At 39.0% G+C, this 23,132-nt stretch overlaps 1 protein-coding gene across 50 annotated transcripts in view; it reads left to right on the forward strand.

Moving 5' to 3' along the window:
• The window catches only part of ANK2 (ankyrin 2), a 683,028-nt gene that overhangs the window by 646,737 nt on the left and 13,159 nt on the right, over positions 1-23,132 (forward strand). For 27 of the 50 annotated variants that reach the window (XM_063663998.1, XM_063664003.1, XM_063664006.1 and 24 more), the window contains 8 exons: positions 828-860; positions 2,768-2,789; positions 5,583-11,837; positions 13,366-13,440; positions 15,883-16,014; positions 17,583-17,726; positions 20,132-20,417; positions 22,080-22,371. In XM_063663998.1, coding sequence (XP_063520068.1) covers positions 828-860; positions 2,768-2,789; positions 5,583-11,837; positions 13,366-13,440; positions 15,883-16,014; positions 17,583-17,726; positions 20,132-20,417; positions 22,080-22,371 — 7,239 coding nt within the window. The remainder of the gene's footprint in view (positions 1-827; positions 861-2,767; positions 2,790-5,582; positions 11,838-13,365; positions 13,441-15,882; positions 16,015-17,582; positions 17,727-20,131; positions 20,418-22,079; positions 22,372-23,132) is intronic. The other 23 variants (XM_063664038.1, XM_063664035.1, XM_063664037.1 and 20 more) reach the window with 3 other exon arrangements.

The raw sequence follows: 23,132 nt of genomic DNA on the forward strand, positions 1-23,132 counted from the left end.
CCACCTGAATGTTAAAGAAAGATGACTGAGCTTTGTCTGATTTCAGTGAGCTTTCAGTGTGCTCTAAGAGAAAGCATTAACTTTATTATTACATTTTATTTCTAAGTCAAGACATATCAGACACAGCTATTGATGCTGTGATAGTCCAGTACAATTTTCTAATTTGTAACTCAAAAAGAAAAAAAAAAAAACCCAGACATTGTACATTGAAAATATACCTTAGTATTTAGTAGCTCTTGGCTGGGCACCGTGGCCCACACCTGTAATCCCAGCACTTTGGGAGACCAAGGCAGGAGGATCGCTTGAGTCCAGTAGTCCAAGACCAGCCTGAGCAACATAGCAAGACCCTGTCTCTATTAAAAAAAAAGAAGAAAAGAAAGAATTTAGTAGCTCTTTGTTAGAATAATGCTTCTAAATATTGCCTGTGTATTGAAAATTTTTCACCATATGCTTATTTGTAGCTTTTAATATTTTCAACCAATATCTGTAATGATTGGGATATTATCATCGCTATTTCTAAAGACAAATGCCATCCAGTTCATTTAAGGTCAAACTTTGAGACTGCTGTGGTGACCTAGTATCTGGAATTAGTATATTTATATTGGTTCTTTTGTCTCTTGAATCTATAAACTTTGTATTTAAGCCAATCTTCTTTTCTGCCTGTCTTCTATAAACTGTTAGTAACAAAAAAAAGAGTGTGCTGACTGTATGCTTGCCTGTTGATGCTTGTTGAAAGGGTATTTATTTACTCTTTCCTTTTCTTCTAAATACTCTCTACTCTTCCTTCTCTCTTTTTTCCATCTTGCATGGCATCTTGGGGCGGAAAGGAATCAGAGTCAGATCAAGAACAGGAGGAAGAGGTAATTTTATGACAGTGTCACTTGTTAACGGCTGTGTCATTGCTGTAACCACTAATAAGAGCACATAGTTAACCTGTGTTCTTAGAAGGGGTAGGCGGTTCTTCTTAGTAATTAAAGGGGCACAATTTCACTTAACCTCTCTAAGCCTCTGTTTTCTCATCTTGTGGAGCAACTTAAGGGAATAGTAAAGTTTCCCTATAAATTGTTGCCATGTCGCTATGCAATACTATATTTCTCCACCAACTACTGAAAGCTAAACCATTATCTCAGAGGTTCTTAGTTGGAAGACATCTAGTGGTTGAAACTCTTTTTGTACTAAGACATTATTAATGTCTTAATTTTTAATTAATTAATTTTTAATTAAATGTCTTAGTACATTAAAAAGGTACTAAGACATTATTTGCCTTAGTCTTCCAGAGGCTATACTACATGTGATGATATTGCCACTCTGGCAATTAATGGAATGTATGCTTGCATACTCAGATTCTAGCATTTTCTCAGCCTTCATTTGTAATACGGATATCTATTTATACATATCACATACCATCAGAAGTTTTTCAGGCTCCTCAGTAATTTTTGGGAGTGTAAAGGGGCCCTAAGACCAAAGAGTTTGATAAACACTGAGACCAAAAAACTTTAAGAAGCATATAGTTGATTCCTTAGACTATAATATTATAATGCAGAACTATGCTAATAATAAGAAGAATTTCTTACAAAGTGGGATCTTTACTAAATGTTGCACATGCCTCATCAATATTGATCTCTCACAACCACCTATGAGGTGTTTGTTATTAAATACTACATTATTGATGAAGAAAGCAAGTCTTAGAGAGGTTACCTTGAATAAATAGCTATATGAATTAAACCTGCTTCAATATTTAAGGCAAATATGTGTTTGTCTGTTATAAAGATCTGAAAATGCCCAAATATTATAATAGAAATGAAAAACATAATTGGAAAACTTAAAATAATATATTTGTTTCTAAGATAGACAGATGCATATGTTATTAGTTATATGTAAATGTTTTCAAATATACTAGTTTTCTTTTTTTAAATGTTATTCCAATGCATTCAAAATAAAAAATATAATAAATACCCTTATACCCACCAGCTTAAAATGTAAGCCCTTATCAGTTCAGAAGATGCCCCGGATTCATTTTTTTCTGATACCTTGCAATGGAGCAGGGTGAGAGGGGTGACTGTAGACTCACTGTCCTGCCGCACATAGCCATATACACAACCGACTTAAGACTGAAGTCATTCTTTCCCTCAACTGCACAGTCACTCTTTGCTTCACATAACTCCATTTCCTTCCTGTACTCAGTGACCCTACCACCACAGCTGTTAAAAATGACAGGGAAGCCAGTTTTGCCATGTTCACAAATCACTTTTTTTCTGTTAGATGATTTTCCTACTGAATACTTTCTGGAACTATTTAGGGCAATAGATCCAGTTCATGTTCTTTTCAGGATCTGGAATGCTGGCTTATTATTAATGATAATGAAACTACTTCTGTAGAACACATCACCCTAGCATTGCTGTTTGTCATCCTTTCCTTTTTCTCCACTAAATGGATACTTATTATTCAATATTGACTTCACCCTTTTTCTGACATATTCCCTAAATATGTATTCCAACATCAAAACCAGCCTGGGTCGTATCTTCCCAGGATTAACGTGCTAGAAAGGACTTTCTACCTGTAGTGTCTAGAAAACAGAAGGTTTTTTTCAGAGTCAGGATAAGAATCATGGAGACTCAGGAAAAACTGTAGCGAATTACTCTGACCTTCCTATAGCTATGGTGTCACCCAGCATGTATAATTATGAATAGGAGCTTTTTGTGCACACCAGGGGCTATGAGCCAAGGCAGTATTTGTAACCATTCAATTTATGTATGTTTTCTTTCAGATCGATATGACATCAGAAAAAAGTAAGAATTTAAAGAAAATTGAGTTTGTTTGAAAGCTGGCTACCATAAAAAGAAGCATGAATTAAAATGCAAGCTAGTTGCTATTACTAACCACTATAGTAATTAAATTTTTATATTATCCTTATTAATCATTAATATATTTATAAAAGCAGCTTGGCCAGTTAAATTACAAATATACCTAATTTGCGAGCTAATTAGCAGTAAAATGCAATGATCATTCATCTAAGCATTCACTTTCTTTTGACATCCTTGTTAACCCTGGTATTGCTGTTATGCTTGTTTAGAAACCCACCCTACCGTTTTGTCCATTTGTTAGCATAACACTGTCATCTCATTATTTTTTAAGCACTGACATGACAGTATCACTTTTTATGTAACGCAATAGTGACTTCTGTAGAGAGCTCATTATTTTTGTAGGATACATCTGCAAAAGTGATACTGTCTAATAGTTCTTAGCTGAAGCTAACCCCATCCAATGCCTGCCCCCTCCCCCATCACTCTTTTGCACTTTTTACTGTGGTGAAGTGTAACCAATGTCTTTAGAGCTGAGGTCTAACAGACTTCTGTGAAAACTTTCTGGAAAAAAAAAACCACAAAACAAAAATAAACAAAAATGAAGAGCCAAGAATGCAAAAATTAAAACCCCCTGGATAAAATTACTAATCACAACAGCATGTTATTATAGGGTTAATTTTAAATAATGATGCAAATCCCAAACCTGATCTAGTAGAGAGAGAGCTGGTTTTGACAGACCTTAAAAGAGCTATCTTAGAACTCATTTCAGGTTTGCAATATCCAATTAAGATTTTAGTTTGTTGGACTATTTCTAGTGACTCTCTGGCTTCTTGTGTGGAAACTCCAGTTGAATTTTACAGATTTCTGCTTTTGTGCCCCAAATGCTTTTTAAAAATCTGATTTTTAAAGTTTATTGAATATCAATAAACTTTATTTCAGGGTTTATTTTGATTTGCTGTATTTCACAGTATATTCCCAAAATGAGAAAACTTAGAACCGTGTTTAATATGCTCATCTGGCCCTACACAATGATCTGAGGGCTTTTTTAAAGTCCTAGGACAATGTAATTTACTACTAAGTTGTGGAAGTTTCTTTGAATGAGGCTTACCCTCATGTTAAAGCATTATTCAGATCTAGAATATTTGAGATCCCGGATGTTTTCATTGGTTTATATAATTGAGCAAATTTGTATTGGTATAAATTATTTTAATAAATTTATATGTGTAAATTCACATACTGTATGTCCTCAACAAATACAGATTCTCCCAAGAGAAGGCACTTTTGTTTATATGACATATCACATTGCCTTCACTGATTCCTTTTTTTAAGTGATTTTACTTTATTCTCTCACTTTCTTCTTCAGAACTACTCCATTTATTTAAATGGCCTCTTACTTTGCTCCCCTGATACAAACTAGTAAGAATCAAAAATTAATTCATCCATATGGCTCAATTGTTAAAAAAAAAGAAAAAAAATGTTACCATGTTGCTATAATGCCATGGATTTTCCTGAAGGCTTTCTAGGTGTTTTGAGTGTTTCAGAAGTTTAAAATACAGACTCAAGTTTGCTTTTGTTTTAAAGATAATCATTAAATAATCTTCATCTAGGTATAAACTAATCTCTAAAGAAGTGCTCTGTGGAAGGGACTCTTACCTGAAGTCTTTTTATCGCTACATTTTAGAAGAGTTTACTGAGTTTTCTTCCTTAACCTTAATGGGTGTAAGCCCCCACAACCTAAGCCTCAATATACCACCTTCAGCAGCTTATGCATGGACTCGTAGGGAAATAAGTACACTTCGCCACAGTAATGTTTTACATATCTGTTCTAAATTCCCACCATCCTCCTGCCCATGCGTTTCAGCAAGGCCGCCTCTCCCAGCAGTTTTACTCCACCTTTGCTTTGCATGGAAATAACTTGGCTTACATAAACTGTGTGTGTGTCCCGTGTGACTGTCTCTGACTTGGGTTGCCATGCATCACATTTTAACTTTGGACTCACTTATAAGTTTAATCACAATTGTTGTTTCTGTTGTTTTTCTTTCCTTTCCTTTATTTCCCTCCTTGATCTGTCCATTCTGCGTCTAAACAAGGAGGTTGCTCCAAGGAAAGGACCATGCCTCGTAGCACCATACTGTTTGTTTCATTGTTAGGTGTGAATTTCCCTTAGATGAAATGCCGGTTTGCAGCTGATTCAGATATATTTTATATAGTCTTTGTATATTGGTAGAACTAAGCATACTGAATTTCAGATTTTTATATGATTAAAAATGTATATACATCATTAGATGTTATTCTGAGCTTGCTACTACTGGCTTTCTCCTAGAGGAAATCAACTTTCTGCAATTTCTAATGCTTTTTTTCTTATTTTTTCCCCATGGTTGGTTTTCTTTTTTTTTCAACATTGATCTGTAACATCTGAACAATCTTGAGATACCTCTGTGTAATTTCACTGCGTTCTTTGTTTTGATATGTAGTGTTTTTTTGTGTGTGTATGTGCATCTTGTTTTAGCTTTGTTGTATGTGTGGATGTGCTACAAGTGAGAAAAATTAAGCAAGTTATTTCCTGCTCATTTTTCCTTTTCAGTTGTTTTTTTTTTTGTTAGCCTTGCTTTGCTCTTGTACCCTGAGGCCTTGTGGATCTACCATTCCCAGCCCATTTTGTTGCCCCTCCCACCACCACCACAGGAAAAGACGCTGTGTCGTTTCAGTCCTGATTACATTTGCCAATATCTTTTTTGATTTCCATTTTACTTTCAATGTTTTTCATTCACATCAAAGATGATGAGACAGAATCTACAGAAACATCTGTCCTGAAAAGTCACCTGGTTAATGAAGTTCCTGTCCTAGCAAGTCCGGACTTGCTCTCTGAAGTTTCTGAGATGAAACAAGATTTGATCAAAATGACCGCCATCTTGACCACAGATGTGTCTGATAAGGCAGGTTCTATTAAAGTGAAGGAGCTGGTGAAGGCTGCTGAGGAAGAGCCAGGAGAGCCTTTTGAAATCGTTGAAAGAGTTAAAGAGGACTTAGAGAAAGTGAATGAAATCCTGAGAAGTGGAACCTGCACAAGAGATGAAAGCAGTGTGCAGAGCTCTCGGTCTGAGAGAGGATTAGTGGAAGAGGAATGGGTTATTGTCAGTGATGAGGAAATAGAAGAGGCTAGGCAAAAAGCACCTTTAGAAATCACTGAATATCCATGTGTAGAAGTTAGAATAGATAAAGAGATCAAAGGAAAAGTAGAGAAAGACTCAACTGGGCTAGTGAACTACCTTACTGACGATCTGAATACCTATGTGCCTCTTCCCAAAGAGCAGCTACAGACAGTTCAAGATAAGGCAGGGAAGAAATGTGAGGCTCTGGCTGTTGGCAGGAGCTCTGAAAAGGAAGGGAAAGACATACCCCCAGATGAGACACAGAGTACACAGAAACAGCACAAACCAAGCTTGGGAATAAAGAAACCAGTAAGAAGGAAATTAAAAGAAAAGCAGAAACAAAAAGAGGAAGCTTTACAAGCTAGTGCAGAGAAAGCTGAACTTAAAAAAGGTAGTTCAGAAGAGTCATTAGATGAAGACTCAGGTTTAGCCCCTGAACCCCTTCCCACTGTCAAGGCCACATCTCCTTTGATAGAAGAAACTCCCATTGGTTCCATAAAGGACAAAGTAAAGGCCCTTCAGAAGCGAGTGGAAGATGAACAGAAAGGTCGAAGCAAGTTGCCCATCAGAGTCAAAGGCAAGGAGGACGTGCCAAAAAAGACCCCCCACAGGACACATCCAGCTGCGTCACCCTCTCTGAAGTCAGAGAGACATGTGCCAGGGTCTCCCTCCCCTAAAACAGAAAGACACTCTGCTCTTTCCTCTTCTGCAAAAACTGAAAGGCACCCTCCAGTATCACCATCAAGTAAAACTGAGAAACACTCACCTGTGTCACCCTCTGCAAAAATGGAAAGACATTCACCTGCGTCATCATCGAGTAAAACTGAGAAACACTCACCTGTATCACCCTCGACAAAAACTGAAAGGCACTCTCCTGTGTCATCTACAAAAACAGAAAGACACCCACCTGTTTTGCCTTCAGGCAAAACAGACAAACGTCCACCTGTATCGCCCTCCGGGAGAACAGAAAAACACCCGCCAGTATCGCCTGGGAGAACAGAAAAACGTTTGCCTGTTTCACCCTCCGGAAGAACGGACAAGCACCAATCTGTATCAACAGCTGCGAAAACTGAGAAGCACCTGCCTGTGTCACCTTCTGGCAAAACAGAAAAGCAACCACCTGTATCCCCCACTTCAAAAACAGAGAGGATCGAGGAAACCATGTCTGTTCGGGAGCTGATGAAGGCTTTCCAGTCAGGTCAGGACCCTTCTAAACATAAAACTGGACTCTTTGAGCACAAATCCGCAAAACAAAAGCAGCCACAAGAGAAAGGTAAAGTTCGGGTAGAAAAAGAAAAGGGGCCGATACTAACCCAGAGAGAAACTCAGAAAACAGAGAATCAGACAATCAGACGAGGCCAGAGACTCCCGGTAACAGGCACGGCAGAATCCAAAAGAGGAGTTCGTGTTTCCTCCATAGGAGTTAAGAAGGAAGATGCAGCTGGAGGAAAGGAGAAAATTCTCAGCCACAAAATACCTGAACCTGTTCAGTCAGTGCCTGAAGAAGAAAGCCGCAGAGAGAGTGAAGTCCCCAAAGAAAAGATGGCTGATGAGCAGGGAGACATGGATCTACAGATCAGCCCAGATAGGAAAACTTCCACTGACTTCTCTGAGGTCATTAAGCAAGAGTTGGAAGACAATGACAAATACCAACAATTCCGCCTGAGTGAGGAGACAGAAAAGGCACAGCTTCACTTAGACCAAGTACTCACTAGTCCTTTCGACACAACATTTCCACTCGACTACATGAAAGATGAGTTCCTTCCAGCTGTGTCTTTACAAAGCGGTGCTTTAGATGGCAGTTCTGAAAGCCTAAAGAATGAGGGGGTAGCCGGCTCTCCGTGCGGCAGCCTGATGGAGGGGACCCCTCAGATTAGTTCAGAAGAAAGCTATAAGCATGAGGGCCTAGCAGAGACCCCTGAGACGAGCCCAGAAAGCCTTTCTTTCTCACCAAAGAAAAGTGAGGAGCAAACTGGGGAAACAAAGAAAAGCACCAAGACAGAAACCACCACAGAAATTCATTCAGAAAAAGAGCATCCCACAACCAAAGACATTACTGGTGGCTCTGAAGAGCGAGGTGCCACAGTCACTGAAGACTCAGAGACCTCTACTGAGAGTTTTCAGAAAGAGGCCACTCTAGGCTCTCCCAAAGACACAAGCCCTAAAAGAGAAGATGATTGCACAGGCAGCTGTAGTGTACCATTAGCTAAAGAGACACCTCCAGGACTGACTGAGGAGGCAGCCTTTGATGAAGGTCAACGTACCTTTGGTAGTTCAGCCCACAAGACACAAACTGATAGTGAGGCTCAGGAATCCACAGCCACCTCAGACGAGACAAAGGCCTTGCCGCTGCCTGAGGCTTCTGTAAAGACAGATACAGCAACTGAATCAAAGCCTCAGGGAGTCATTAGAAGTCCCCAAGGGTTAGAACTTGCACTCCCTAGCCGAGATAGTGAAGTCCTCAGCGCTGTGGCTGATGACTCATTAGCAGTGAGCCACAAAGACTCTCTGGAAGCCAGCCCTGTGCTAGAAGATAACTCTTCACACAAAACCCCTGATTCTCTGGAGCCAAGTCCTCTGAAAGAATCCCCTTGCCGTGACTCTCTGGAAAGCAGCCCTGTTGAACCAAAGATGAAGGCTGGAATTTTTCCAAGTCACTTTCCTCTTCCTGCAGCTGTTGCCAAAACAGAACTCTTGATGGAAGTGGCCTCTGTGCGGTCCCGGCTACTCCGAGACCCTGACGGCAGCGCTGAGGATGACAGTCTTGAGCAGACATCGCTCATGGAGAGCTCAGGGAAGAGCCCCCTTTCTCCTGACACCCCCAGCTCTGAAGAAGTCAGCTATGAGGTTACACCCAAAACCACAGATGTAAGTACACCAAAACCAGCTGTGATTCATGAATGTGCAGAGGAGGATGATTCAGAAAATGGGGAGAAAAAGAGGTTCACACCTGAAGAGGAGATGTTTAAAATGGTAACCAAAATCAAAATGTTTGATGAACTTGAACAAGAAGCAAAGCAGAAAAGGGACTACAAAAAAGAACCCAAACAAGAAGAATCTTCTTCGTCTTCTGACCCAGATGCTGACTGTTCAGTAGACGCAGATGAACCGAAACATACAGGCAGTGGGGAGCATGAAAGTGGTGTCCCTGTGTTAGTAACTTCGGAGAGCAGGAAGGTGTCTTCCTCCTCAGAAAGTGAACCTGAGTTGGCACAGCTAAAAAAAGGTGCTGACTCAGGCCTTTTACCAGAACCAGTGATTCGAGTACAACCTCCTTCTCCACTTCCATCAAGCATGGACTCCAATTCCAGTCCAGAAGAAGTACAGTTCCAGCCTATCGTTTCCAAACAATATACTTTCAAGATGAATGAAGATACTCAGGAAGAGCCAGGTAAATCAGAAGAAGAAAAAGATTCTGAATCCCATTTAGCTGAAGACAGTCATGCTGTTTCCACTGAGGCTGCACACAGGTCTTATGATAAGCTAAACAGAGACACTGATCAGCCAAAAATCTGTGATGGCCATGGATGTGAGGCCATGAGTCCTAGCAGCTCAGCCGCTCCTGTCTCTTCAGGTCTACAGAGTCCGACTGGTGATGATGTTGATGAACAGCCAGTCATCTATAAAGAATCATTAGCTCTCCAAGGCACTCATGAAAAAGACACAGAAGGAGAAGAGCTTGATGTTTCTAGAGCAGAATCTCCACGAGCAGATTGCCCCAGTGAAAGCTTTTCATCTTCATCCTCTTTGCCTCATTGTTCAGTATCTGAAGGAAAAGAATTAGATGAAGACATATCTGCCACATCTTCTATTCAAAAAACAGAGGTCACAAAAACTGATCAAACATTTGAGAACTTACCAAAGGACTGCCCCTCTCAAGACTCATCCATTATTACTCAAACAGATAGATTTTCCATGGATGTTCCTGTGTCTGACCTAGCTGAGACTGATGAAATCTATGATACCCAAATCACTAGCCCTTATGAAAATGTCCCTTCCCAATCTTTTTTCTCTAGTGAAGAAAGCAAAACCCAAACAGATGCAAATCACACCACAAGTGTTCACTCTTCTGAAGTGTATTCTGTTACCATCACATCCCCTGTTGAAGACGTTGTAGTGGCAAGCTCCTCTAGTGGAACTGTTTTAAGCAAAGAATCTAATTTTGAGGGCCAGGACATAAAAATGGAATCCCAACAGGAAAGTACCTTGTGGGAAATGCAATCAGACAGTGTCTCTTCATCTTTCGAGCCTACTATGTCCCCTACAACAGCAGTTGTTGGTGAACAAATAAGCAAAGTCATCATCACAAAAACTGATGTGGATTCTGATTCTTGGAGTGAAATTCGGGAAGACGATGAAGCCTTTGAGGCTCGTGTGAAAGAGGAAGAACAAAAGATATTTGGTTTGATGGTAGACAGACAATCACAGGGTACCACCCCTGACACCACTCCTGCTAGGACCCCAACTGAAGAGGGGACCCCAACAAGTGAGCAAAACCCATTTCTGTTTCAGGAAGGAAAATTGTTTGAAATGACCCGAAGTGGTGCCATTGATATGACCAAAAGGTCCTATGCAGATGAAAGTTTTCACTTTTTCCAAATTGGTCAAGAATCCAGGGAAGAGACTGTCTCTGAAGATGTGAAAGAAGGGGCTACTGGGGCTGAGCCCCTACCGCTGGAGACATCGGCTGAATCACTAGCACTTTCAGAATCAAAAGAAACAGTGGATGATGAGGCAGACTTACTTCCAGATGACTTGAGTGAGGAAGTAGAGGAAATACCTGCTTCGGATGCTCAACTTAACTCCCAAATGGGGATTTCAGCCTCCACTGAAACACCTACAAAAGAGGCTGTTAGTGTAGAGACCAAGGACCTCCCCACCATGCAAACGGGTGATATACCTCCTCTGTCTGGTGTGAAGCAGATATCCTGCCCCGACTCTTCTGAACCAGCTGTACAAGTCCAGTTAGATTTTTCCACACTCACCAGGTCTGTTTATTCAGAAAGGGGTGATGATTCTCCCGATTCTTCCCCAGAAGAACAGAAATCAGTAATCGAGATTCCTACTGCACCCATGGAGAATGTGCCTTCTACTGAAAACAAATCCAAAATTCCTGTAAGGACTATGCCCACTTCCACCCTAGCACCTCCGACTGCAGAGTATGAGAGTTCACTTTCTGAAGATTTTCTATCCAGTGTAGATGAGGAAAATAAGGAGGATGAAGCAAAACCAAAGTCCAAACTCCCTGTCAAAGTACCCCTCCAAAGAGTTGAACAGCAGCTCTCAGATCTAGACACCTCTGTCCAGAAGACAGTGGCTCCTCAGGGACAGGACATGACAAGCATCGCACCAGATAATAGAAGCAAATCTGAATCTGATGCTAGTTCTTTGGACTCAAAGACCAAATGCCCAGTAAAAACCCGAAGTTACATTGAGACAGAAACAGAAAGCAGAGAGAGGGCAGAGGAACTTGAGTTAGAATCAGAAGAAGGGGCCACACGACCAAAGATACTTACATCCCGATTGCCAGTTAAGAGCAGAAGCACTACATCTTCCTGCAGGGGGGGCACGAGCCCCACAAAAGAAAGTAAGGAGCATTTCTTTGACCTTTACAGAAATTCCATAGAATTCTTTGAGGAGATTAGTGATGAGGCTTCCAAGTTAGTGGATAGGCTGACACAGTCCGAGAGAGAGCAGGAAATAGTTTCAGACGATGAAAGTAGTAGTGCCCTGGAAGTATCAGTAATTGAAAATCTGCCACCTGTTGAGACCGAGCACTCAGTTCCTGAGGACATCTTTGACACAAGGCCCATTTGGGATGAGTCTATTGAGACTCTGATTGAACGCATCCCTGATGAAAATGGCCATGACCATGCTGAAGGTATTTGCCAGCCACCGGGATTCCCTGTGCTACGCATGTCATAAAATTGATATAGTTTTTTTGTATGTTTGTTTTATTTGATGATTTGTGTCTCATTTTCTTTAAGCTTTCTGTAGTGGCTAATGTGTTTGTGTAAGCCCTTTGTGTTTTGTGCTTTCTTTGTATACTCTTGTCTAAGAAAACAATCTCAAGATTGAGTAATGAGAATGCTTATGGAAAACATAAACATAATAACCGGGCAACAGTGATCTTGCCTTTCTATAGCCTCTGCACGTAATAAGGCCATGCGAGCTTTGAGTTTTGTTGTTCTGAAGTCCCAAGCTTAGACTCAAATTAAGCACCTTTGCACATGAATATATTGTATTTTGTTTCATAGTATGAAGACTCATTGCTTTTCTTCTTACCTTCGCATACTTTAAAATAATTTGTACTTACAATTTTGTAATCATTAGGAAGCCATTTACTTGAGAAGATTTCACATAACATGAAATTCTAATTGTTGTGGATCTGTTTTTGATTCAGAAAGGTTGGATTTCAGATACCATTGGTAAATACTTTAAGCAAACAAACCCAAGGTAAAAATATGCTTTTCATTTGTGTGGTAGATGAATGGAGAATGTACTCTCATTAGATGCAGCAGACAACAAAAACTCAAAACTTTGCACAGTTTAAGTTGACTGTGAGGGGATGATGGCTCTTTGACTTATAAAAAAGGAAACCATAGATGGCTTTGAAAAGTAGCCTGTGTTCTTCCAATATCTCTACAATGAAGACTGTCATTCTTAAATTGAAGTTATACAAAATTTCCTATACCATGGTCTAAAATGCTGCCTATCAATTAATGGGAGTTAAACATGAATGGGAAAATTATAGTTTATAGGAGTGAGTAGTATATAAGCTTAATAGCAAGAAGGCAGAAACTTTGCCCAAAAGACATATATGCATATAGATACAATATACACATAAAAATGCATATGCTTTTATCCTCGTTTCTCCAAGGTCACCAGGACCAAATGTTGTTTCTGGTCACACTAATCAGGATGGCCTGATCAGCTCATGATCAACATCTCTTGTGAATCTCTGATGTGATTCCTTTCAGACATGACCTGGAAATGATCTATCCCTCCACAAGCAATAATAGGAGGTCCTAGCCAATTGCTCCACTTCTGCATCCCATTTGTGATTTCTCTGGTGTTTCATGAACAAGATGGTGGTCTTCTTGGTGGGCAGTATTCTCTCCAATAATTTAAAAGTCATAAGATTACTAGAAATTAGCAACTTATATAATTATGTCCAGTAACTAGTCTTGATTAAAGAGATATGGAAGGAGATGGTTTTCATGATTCATATTAGATCTATTCCCCATTCCACCCTGGAAATCAGACACACAATATGATCTGAAATGTAGTATCTAGTTTGTGCTTTCAAATATTTGGAGAAGTGACTTCCTTTCTTTGAATGAATCAGTACTGTGGTTCCTCTCCTGTCATAGACAACCTTTGGCCATTCTGTTTTTGACCTTCTCCAGATCCACAGGATGAGCAGGAACGGATCGAGGAAAGGCTGGCTTATATTGCTGATCACCTTGGCTTCAGCTGGACAGGTAAAAAGAATGTGACCCAGGTTTTCAACAAAACCTGACATAGATGCATCAGTCAAGTGTCATTCCCAGCATAAAAGGTACCCCCCACTTTCTTGAGAAAGAATATATGAAAAGAAGAATAAACTAAGAACTAGAAAACCTGGGCTCTGCATCAGCTAATGGTATAGCCCTGGGCAGGGCTTTTATCATCTCTGAAATTTAGAATAATAGAACTTTCTATTTGAAGATTTAGAGAATATACCAACCTTCAGGAACCTCCGTTGGCAGTTGCGGATATCTAAATTTGGGGGAGATTATTATGTTTCAAAATCATTTTTAGATGTAATTTTTATCAAATTTAATGTGAGATTTAACCAGGGCTCCTTCTTTTAGATACCTTATGTCAAAAATCTTCATAGTAAACAACACTAAAAATGGCCTTGGGTAAGTGTTAAAACACACATGAATGAGATATTTCACTAATATTTTTGAGAAATGAGAATGTTTAAGTATAGAAATTTTATGTTAATAATTTATTAAGGAAAAGTGAATTCTAAAATCAATATACTTTATTTACGCATTATGATTTGTATGTTTTAAAAACTATACATTTTCATCTACGTGTGACTTAACCTATTAAAGCAAGATTCTCAGTCTGGCTTTTTTTTTTTAATATCACTTGTGACTACTTCAGAGACAAACATTGTAAAATAATATTCTTCTCCTTTCCATTTCTTAGATTTGGTGATGAATAGGAGCCCATAATACTCATAAAGATAACTACTAATTTAGAATACATGACTGGAAACAGGAGAAGTGGCCACTTTCTCACTTTTAATAATTTTAAAGTAATTCTTACATACTGATCAGACTTAACTAATTTGGGGTTTTAGGGGAGAGAATGATACCAAACTATCCGTGATTGACTTACTAGATAACATTCAGAATTATTTATTTTGCTTTTTAAATATGTTTGTATCCATACCTACGTAGTAAACGTAATATGTATATATTTGGTAAAAATTCAAATCCTACCACCATATAGAATGACATAAAATGAAAAGTAAATATGACTCTCATACCTACTTCTGTCTTCTAGCCATGTGCCTCAGAAGTAACTGCTAATACTTTCTCATGCTTTTAGAAAAAATATACAGTGCCTATATTTATGCCTGTTATTTAAAAGTAAGAAAAGTTTTACTGAATAATATTCCTCATAAGTAGTCTGTTAACATATACATATGTATTTCATTCTTTTAAGTGCGTATTTAATTCCACTATATGGAGGTTCCATAATTTTATCAATGGCCTTTGTTGATGGGCTTTAGGTGGTTTCCCAGTAATGGCAGTAAATATTCTTGTGCATTGGTATATTTTTGTGAGTATATCTATAGGGCATATTCTTAGAAGTAGAATTGCTGGGAAAAAGATATGTATATTTTTAATTTTGAAAGATATTGTCAAATTGCCTTCAAAAGAGGTCACCCTATTTACCCACACACACATACACACACCCCATAATGTATAAGCATCCATATGTAATGGTTTTTTGTTTGTTATTTTGTTTTTGTTTTGTTTTGTTTTATAGAGACAGGATCATTCTCTGTTGCCTAAGCCAGAGTGTAGTGGCACAATCATAGCTCACTGTAACCTCAAACTCCCAGACTCAGGTGATCCTCCTGCCCCAGCCTCCTGAGTAGCTAGGACCTCGGGCAAACACTACCACACCCAGCTAATTTTTTAAAATTATTTTTTGTAGAAATGAGGTTTTTCTATGTTGCTCAGGCTAGTCTTGAGCTTCTGGCCTCAAGCAATCCCTACCACCTCAGCCTTCTAAAGTTCTAGGATTACAGGCATGAGCTACTGGGCCCACCCAATCCATATGGAAGGTTAATAGTAGAATTCAAAGGAAAACTTTGTGTCTTCTTCCCTGGATCAATTAATACTTCCTCGACCTCTTATTCAGTTGACATCAAATCAAAGAAAGGCATTTATCCAACCACCATAAAATAGCTACAACTAGTATTTATCAAAGTATCCAGAAACAGGATTTATAATACTCAAAACATCACCTATGTTAATTAAAGGGAGAAACGTTTTTTTCTCTTATTATCAGTCATTTATTTTCCATTATCTTGCTCAAAAGTATAAGCAAGTATTAATGATCTCATTTGCATTTTGGAATCAAATGGGCCTGAATTATACATATCTTATCATTGCTGCCTCACACTTACTATTTTCACTATGCAGTGATCAATTCTATACCCAGTTTTAGGGGAAAAAATCCATAATTAGTACTAGAAGAACAAAGGCATATAAGAGTCACTTCTAATATGTAGAAATTAAAGAACCCAAATACTCACCACAATATAAAGAACACATCATTTACAAAATCACAAAGCAAAGTGTAGAGACTGAAACCTTGAAGTTAATGTGTTTACAAAGTAGTATTTTATCTTCTAGAATTAGCAAGAGAACTGGATTTCACTGAGGAGCAAATTCATCAAATTCGAATTGAAAATCCCAACTCTCTTCAAGACCAGAGTCATGCACTGTTGAAGTACTGGCTAGAGAGGGATGGGAAACATGCTACGGGTAAGTGGGGAACTATATGTAAATTGGACTAAAGTTGGACATGTCTTGCTCACAAGCACATCTTGCAAATTCAGTAAAATAGTAAAGAAGCAAATGCCATTCATCTGCAGTACAGCAGGTCCTTGAGTAATATCATTTTGTTCAATGTCATTTCCTTATAATGTTGATGAGAAAAAAGAATCAATTCCCAGCAAGGCCACTGTCTGTGTATAGTTTGTGTATCCTCCCCATGTCTGTGTAGCTTTTTCCTCAGTACTCCAATTTCCTCCCACATCCCAAAGATGTGCACATCAGTTTCACTGGTGTTTCTACATTATCCCAGTCTGAGTGAGTGTGGGTGTGTGTGAGTGCCCCCTGCAATGGGATGGCATCATCTCCCAGGTTGGTTCCCATGCAAAGTGCTCTGAGCTGCTGGGTTAAGTTCCAGCCACTTGAGACCCTGAACTGAATAAGGGGATTGGGAAAATAATGAATGAATTGATACAAATTATTGTCAAATGAAAATGTGTACAGTGTATGATAATTATACAAATGCATGAAATAAATGATGCCTTAGGAAAGTACTCAGCGAGCCCACCATATTTGTTATTGTTTGTTTATGAACGACATGGTGGGAGGAGGTGCTCCTTACAATTTTCACTTTGCAAAGATTTATTCCTTGATTGAACCCCACCACCACTATGACCGCCATCACTCATTGGTTCCTCAAACATTGAATAATTATCTTACTTATGTTTATTAGTCTTTCTTAAATGTATGTGTAACTCACTCTCACTTCAGTGTTTAATATTAAAAGTGTTTAGGGTTTTATTTAGAAGTTTGGCAGTGTTTTTGTGACCAGAACATTGTTTTCTAAGAATCTATCAATGATGTTGCGTGAGAACTTAGTGAACTACTGTAAGCAAATGAGAACAAGCTACTGTCACTTCTAAAGTATGCATGTTGCATAAAAACTCTTGCACGATATGTGTATGAACAGCATTAAATAACAGCCCTCACTTCTAACAGTAATGTTACTCAAACCCTAATATTTTTAAAATATTGATAAGTGGACATAATTGCTTTACTTAGCATTGTTTCACCGGTAGTGCATTACCTTCTGTTTCTGCTTCCTTTACTCATAAATAACATCCAGTCTACATTTATCATTACTTCTTTTTACATTCTTCTAAGTAGGATTGTCAGATTTAGCAAATAAAAACAGAAGGGCACCCAGTTAAATTTAAGTTTCAGGTGGTCAGCAAATACATTTTTAGCATAAGCATATCCCTTGTAATATTTGGGGCATATTTATATTAAAGAAGTATTTGCTTTTTGTCTGAAATTCAGGTATGGCGGGTGTCCTGTATGTTATCTGACAATTCTACTTTTAGGGCTTGTGCTCATGCTGTGCCACTTTTTTAATGCATATCTCTTTTGTCTGTTGGCTTCTTTTTACAAAGACTTTTAATTAGGCTTTGATTGTTTTTTTCTGTACAGATATAAAAAATTTAGTAAGGCAGTTGACTGAAAGAGATTTTTAAGAGTACCTCTCAGATGTAATAAATGCTGTTTCTCTAATGTGTCAGATACCAACCTCGTTGAATGTCTCACCAAGATCAACCGAATGGATATTGTTCATCTCATGGAGACCAACACAGAACCTCTCCAGGAGCGCATCAGTCATAGTTATGCAGAAATTGAACAGACCATTACACTGGATCATAGTGAAGGTCAAACTGTGTGTGTGTATGTGTGTGTGTGTGTGTGTGTGTGTGTGTGTGTTGTGTCTGTGTGTGGTTAATTGAGGCACTGGACCAACTGCCTTTTTTTTTTTTTTTCAGAAGGTAGACCATGGCCTATGGTGATCATATGTTCTTTTCCTTGCTACCCTGAGGCTTTCCTCCCTGTTTTACACAGCCTCCCACCTCTGCTTCATGCTCATTCTTTGTTATCTCACAGATAACAAAATGATCCATTGAATTCCCTTTCCTCAGTCCCATGGTAGCACTTCTTACACTTGTATTTTTTTATGCTACCTTAGCCGCGTATTTCTAGGCTCACAACTAGGACTATATCACTACCAGTGACTGTACATTTCCTCTTTTACTTCTGCACCAACAGTGCTTCATACCCTCGGGGACCTCCAGCCATTGGCCCTACCACCTTTTCAGTATTAAAGTTTCCCTAACCTATTCTCATTCATTTGTGGTCTCTAACACTGTTTTTTTTCTCTCTCTCTCTCTTATCTCTATTTTACATGTTGTCTTCTTCCTTCAAACCTCCAACGCTGTCTCTGTTCTTTATTTATACCCAGCTGATGACCAAGCTTCCTATTTCTTAGAAAATAATAGGAATAATCAGAAGCAAATGTCTATATTTTTCCACCACAAATCTACCAACATGGGTGCATCTCAATGCATATACTTACTCTACCTTCTAGCCTATTAAAATGGATAAAATTTCTTCACTTTGCTAAAGCCATCATCTCTTGTTTTGTACTAGATTTCATCTCCTTTTACCTGATCAGGGATTCCATTCCTGCAAGTATCCCTTTTGGCTTCCTACCACTAGACCATACCCAACAGCATTAAACCATGCTTTAATAGATCCCATCTTTAAAAACAAAACAAAGCAAATAACTCCTTTTACCCTATATGTCCCCCCTGTATTATTGCTGTTACTCCATCCATTTCACAGGAAACCTCATAAAAGAACAGTCTGAATTTCCTGTCTCTGCTTCCTCTCTTCCCATTCCCTCTAGAACTCTATAATTCACTCTAGTCAATCTTATAAAATTCACCTATTGCTTCTTCATTGTCAAATCTAGCAGGCAGTTCTCATTCTTCAACTTACTTTGCCTCTGAGTAACATTTGGCATGAATAGTGAAGCCTTTCTTCTTAAAACATTTTCTTTACTTAAATTTCATGACATTCTCGCTTCTTTTTTTTTTTTTTTTTTTTTTTTAAACTTTACTGGCTGTTTCTCCTCAGTCTTTTTTTCCTGTGGCAGGTGGCAGGTTACTTCTCATGGATGTGAATGATGATGTATCTTAGTGTTGAGCAAGAGCCTCATAGCTTGTCCTCATCTCCCACTTCTCTCTCTATCGCACTGGTCCTGCACGCCTGGCCTCCTTGCCATTCCTGGAGCACCCTCTGCATTCTCCTGTTTCAGGGCCCTGGTATTTTCTGCTCCCTCCACCCTAGCATGTTCTTTCCTCAGATCAACATATACCTCTTTCTCTCACTTTATTTAGGTCACTGCTCAAATATCACCTCCTAAGCCGAGCCTTTCCTGACAAGTCTATTTAAAATACTAGCCCCATTTATCCTCTACATTTATCCTGGTTTACTTTTCTCCCAATATTTATCATAAATATGTATCTGCAGAAATGCAAGTTCAGTGGGGACAGAAGCTTTTTATATCTTATATCTTGTTCACTGCTATATATCCAGCATCTAAGCAGCACATACTACATAGTTGATGCTCAATATGTATCTGTTGAATAAATGAGTCAATAGATGAATGCCAGTCCCTCCTCTGCTAAACATCTTTCAGTGACTCCTCATTTCCCTGGATATAATGAAACTCCTTAGCCTGTCATAAAAGACTCTACATAAAAAGAGTACTATCCTTATAGTGTTAGAGTGAGGATTAATCAAGTTAATACTTGCAGCACACTTGGAACGGTGCCTAACATGGAATAAAATTTCAGTATGTATTAGCTATTATTTGTTATGATGATTATTAACTGTACTCATCTTACCCTTCAGATTCTGTACTTTGACTATCTCGGTCAATTCCCACTTGCCATTTAGGTCTCCTTGGCATGTAACACACTCTGCATTTTCTTTCCAAATTCTAACCCCATGTTAGGTGCTCCCACACTCATTGACTGGCACCTATGACCCAGTTGCTCTGCACTGGAATTGACCCTTACTTGCGTGGACTCTTCTACCTGATCAGTATCTTGAAGGTGGACACAGTGTCTTCTTCATCTTTATAATCCATGGGCCCATCTCAGGATGTAGCACATTTATCCTCTTATTTTTTTTATCCTCTTATATTTATTACTTAATAAATATCCTTTCAATATGGGTAAGTTTCAACTAAATACTTAAATCATTCTCCCTTTAGGGTTCTCGGTACTTCAAGAGGAGTTATGCACTGCACAGCACAAGCAGAAAGAGGAGCAAGCTGTTTCTAAAGAAAGCGAGACCTGCGATCACCCTCCTATCGTCTCAGAGGAAGACATTTCTGTTGGTTATTCCACTTTTCAGGATGGCATCCCCAAAACTGAGGGGGACAGCTCAGCAACAGCACTCTTTCCCCAAACTCACAAGGAGGAAGTTCAACAGGATTTCTCAGGGAAAATGCAAGACCTGCCTGAAGAGTCATCTCTGGAATATCAGCAGGAATATTTGTGAGTTTCCAAAGAAAGCCTGTCAAATGTAATACCAAAGAAACAGACTAATGTGGATGCCAGGCATATATAAGCCTAACTAGTTTTTAAATAATTTTTAAAATGACCCTACCAAACACAAGTGCCAGAGCTAAAGGGAAACAAAAAGCATTAACATGTAAGAGACATAATTGTGACAGTGTTTGGGGCACAGACCTACAAGAACCAACTTCCAGAGCTGTGACTTTGAACAAGTCCTTAAGTGCTTTGAATCTCCATTTCCACATCTGTAAATTATAGTAATAATACACACTTGACTCGTCTCACAGGGTCAAAAGTGTGTTTATGAAAGCTTCATCTAAACTGTAAAATTCCCTGTAGATGACACGGCCATGACTTATAATATTGCGGCACCTCATTTGCTCTGTAGCACTTCAAATATGGAGCTCATTGTGCCATTGCTGGTTAGGAGTATGATCAGTGATGATGTAGATACCACAGCCAATGGTGCATTTCAACCAAGCTATGAGGGGACTAACCATAAAAATATAAATGCAATGCAAACTAACCACATAGAATAAAAGACTATTAAAATGAGTTGGAATAGAGTTGGGGTGGGAATAAAGAGAAGTCTTCTGAAGAGCTTCTGGCTGAAGGAAGCTGCAGGCCTAATTTGGCTCAGAATTTAAGTTCTGGCCTTTATGAAAGCCAAGGAGAAAGAGTTGTTTAATTGACACTGATTGTCCAGAAAAGAAAACAAATTGTGAGAAAGGCCAACATATCCCCAAACCTGAAGTCTGAGGATAGGGTGTCATGAGAGTGTATCAAAGCATTTCGCTTGTCATTTGGTGAGTTTTGTGGTCATTGACATGAGAAGAGGATGAAATGGGTAATGAAATTCTCTCTTCTTCCACTGAGCCACACTTGCCCCATCAACCTGTAGGTTTTAAGGGTGAGCATAAAGAAAATATAAGGAAGAAGGAGAAGGACCAAGGAAAAGATGGGAAGAAGAGGAGAGGATAACAGAGACACATTTTAGGCATTTAATATCTATGGAGTGATAGATTGCACTAAATACCAAAAGAAGGCACAGAAAAGGCCAATAATCTTATTTAGCAGTTGAGGTTATCAAAGTTACGTTGCAGTAACTCCAGGCTATATCAATGAAAAAAGTTTCCATGTCAACAGATGCCTCTATTACTAAATAAAACAGTTTTTCAGAGGTACAATAAGAATTTCCTTGTATTTATACTTATGATAACTATATTAACATGGGGATTTATGTAATTCTGCCAAATTTTTATTCTTGCTTCAAAAACCTTATTATCTACAAATACTTATGTAAAATTCCTCGCATCCTCAATATCACCTTGAGTTATAAAAGAAAAGATGAAACTATAACTTATATACATTGTAGAGATTGGGTAACTGTAATACATTTTAGGATAATTTTCATCCTTAGAATAATACATCACTGTCTGCCAGTGCTAGATCAATGAGCTACAACTCTATATCTTGTCATACTATTTTTCTTCAAATGTCCTTTCTTGGCCAAATGTACAAAAACTTTTGACTGTCATAGACTATGGAAAAACCAGCTCCATCTTGCCTTTCGATTTCCTTGCTTGAGCAGGAGGTGAAATGCAAATGTCCCTGAAGTCTCATTTGGCTTTTTCATTCCAGTGTGACAACACCAGGAACAGAAGCGTCAGAGACTCAGAAGGCTACGATAGTACCCAGCTCTCCCAGCAAGACACCTGAGGAAGTTAGCACCCCTGCAGAGGAGGAGAGGCTGTACCTCCAGACCCCAACATCCAGCGAGCGGGGAGGCTCTCCCATCATACAAGAACCCGAAGAGCCCTCAGAGCACAGAGAGGAGAGCTCTCCATGGAAAACCAGCCTCGTAATAGTGGAGTCTGCCGATAACCAGCCAGAGACCTGTGAAAGACTCGATGAAGATGCAGCTTTTGAAAAGGTAAGACATTATTCTCCACTTTCTCGCCCACCTGTAACAAAGCTACAAATCTTCCAGTTTCCATTTCTCTGATGGTTTATTTTTTTCACTTCAAAACAAAAAAGTTAACCAAATTAATTAACCTGGCACATGGAAACCCTCAATCCCTTTTAAAATCTGAGAGCTGATGAATCTTGAAGAAATGGTGCACAGTTCCAGTGCTAGTGATTTGACCATAAACCCTGATCTTATCATTGGAAAGTCTTTTGCTAAGAAAAATGAATACGGTGGTGAAACAATATATCTGGAGGAGCTTTTCAAAATTAGTAAACTTGGGCATGAAAGCTGGTAGCAGAGATTAACAGCACCAGGTAAGTCAGCCATGGGATGTGCTGGGACCAGCAGGCTTGTTAGATCTCTGGCCTGCCAGGTGATGAGCACACAGACTGTGGATATTGGGTGGGGTTTAGCTGCCAAAATAAATTTTTCTCATTAGAGGCAAGATGATTTCCAAGTTAGATTTTTTTTTTAAGATTTATTTTAGGAATGACTGAGAAAAAGAACATTGTACCTAAACTAAATGTCCAAATGCCTGACAGTGGCATAAGATTGCATCATAGCCCTTCCTTTGTCATTAAGTGAGTTTTAAAATTGTGAAAAGGGGTGGGGACCATGTTAAGAAATTAACCATTGGCCGGGCGCGGTGGCTCACGCCTGTAATCCCAGCACTTTGGGAGGCCGAGGTGGGCGGATCATGAGGTCAGGAGATTGAGACCATCCTG

The sequence above is a fragment of the Pongo pygmaeus genome, chromosome 3 (assembly GCF_028885625.2).
Source record: "Pongo pygmaeus isolate AG05252 chromosome 3, NHGRI_mPonPyg2-v2.0_pri, whole genome shotgun sequence".
NCBI classification, from domain to species: Eukaryota; Metazoa; Chordata; class Mammalia; order Primates; family Hominidae; genus Pongo; species Pongo pygmaeus.